This window comes from Cebus imitator, unplaced genomic scaffold (genome assembly GCF_001604975.1).
Source record: "Cebus imitator isolate Cc_AM_T3 unplaced genomic scaffold, Cebus_imitator-1.0 Scaffold431, whole genome shotgun sequence".
NCBI classification, from domain to species: Eukaryota; Metazoa; Chordata; class Mammalia; order Primates; family Cebidae; genus Cebus; species Cebus imitator.
Genome location: NW_016107746.1, coordinates 1,481,685 through 1,482,178, shown reverse-complemented (window position 1 = coordinate 1,482,178; position 494 = coordinate 1,481,685). Strand labels below are relative to the sequence as shown.

The window sequence follows — 494 nt, the reverse complement described above, 5'->3', positions numbered from 1 at the left end:
AATCTCCAAATCCTAGCTATAATCTAAACAGATATGTAAAATCAGTTGTATATCATAACAAAGTAAGAAAAATTCACAAGACATTGTTAAATATAAGTAAATCAAATACCTGACCTAGTACATCCTGTGTTGCAAAATAAATGAGAATAACAGCCTCTTTCCTAGGATCTTCATTGAACCAATGCCTGAGATAATAGGGAAATACAGTTTGAAAGAAGCTATTATTAAAAAGACTTATAAAAATACACAAATGTTGACTTATTTATTGAATTAAAATTATATTATGTATAAAACTGCAATCTATATGCAGAGCAATTTAATGTACCATAATATACACAATTATCTTGACAAGTCAGGATGCAAGTTCCAATGATTATGACTAAAAAATTTACGTTAAACATTTTCCATAAGTGATTCATTTGACTGTTTTCGTTCGAAGTCGTCGTTTGAGAATCTGGTGATCACTCTCCTTCATTTTCTGGTCCATTAAAATC

The 494-nt window shown here is 29.1% G+C and overlaps 1 protein-coding gene across 1 annotated transcript in view; it reads right to left on the bottom strand.

Moving 5' to 3' along the window:
* Positions 1-246: 246 nt before the first annotated feature.
* KIF20B (kinesin family member 20B) overlaps positions 247-494 on the bottom strand; it is a 67,493-nt gene continuing 67,245 nt past the window's right edge. Inside the window, exon 33 of the mRNA XM_037731916.1 lies at positions 247-493. Coding sequence (XP_037587844.1) covers positions 416-493 — 78 coding nt within the window. The 3' untranslated portion in view covers positions 247-415. The remainder of the gene's footprint in view (position 494) is intronic.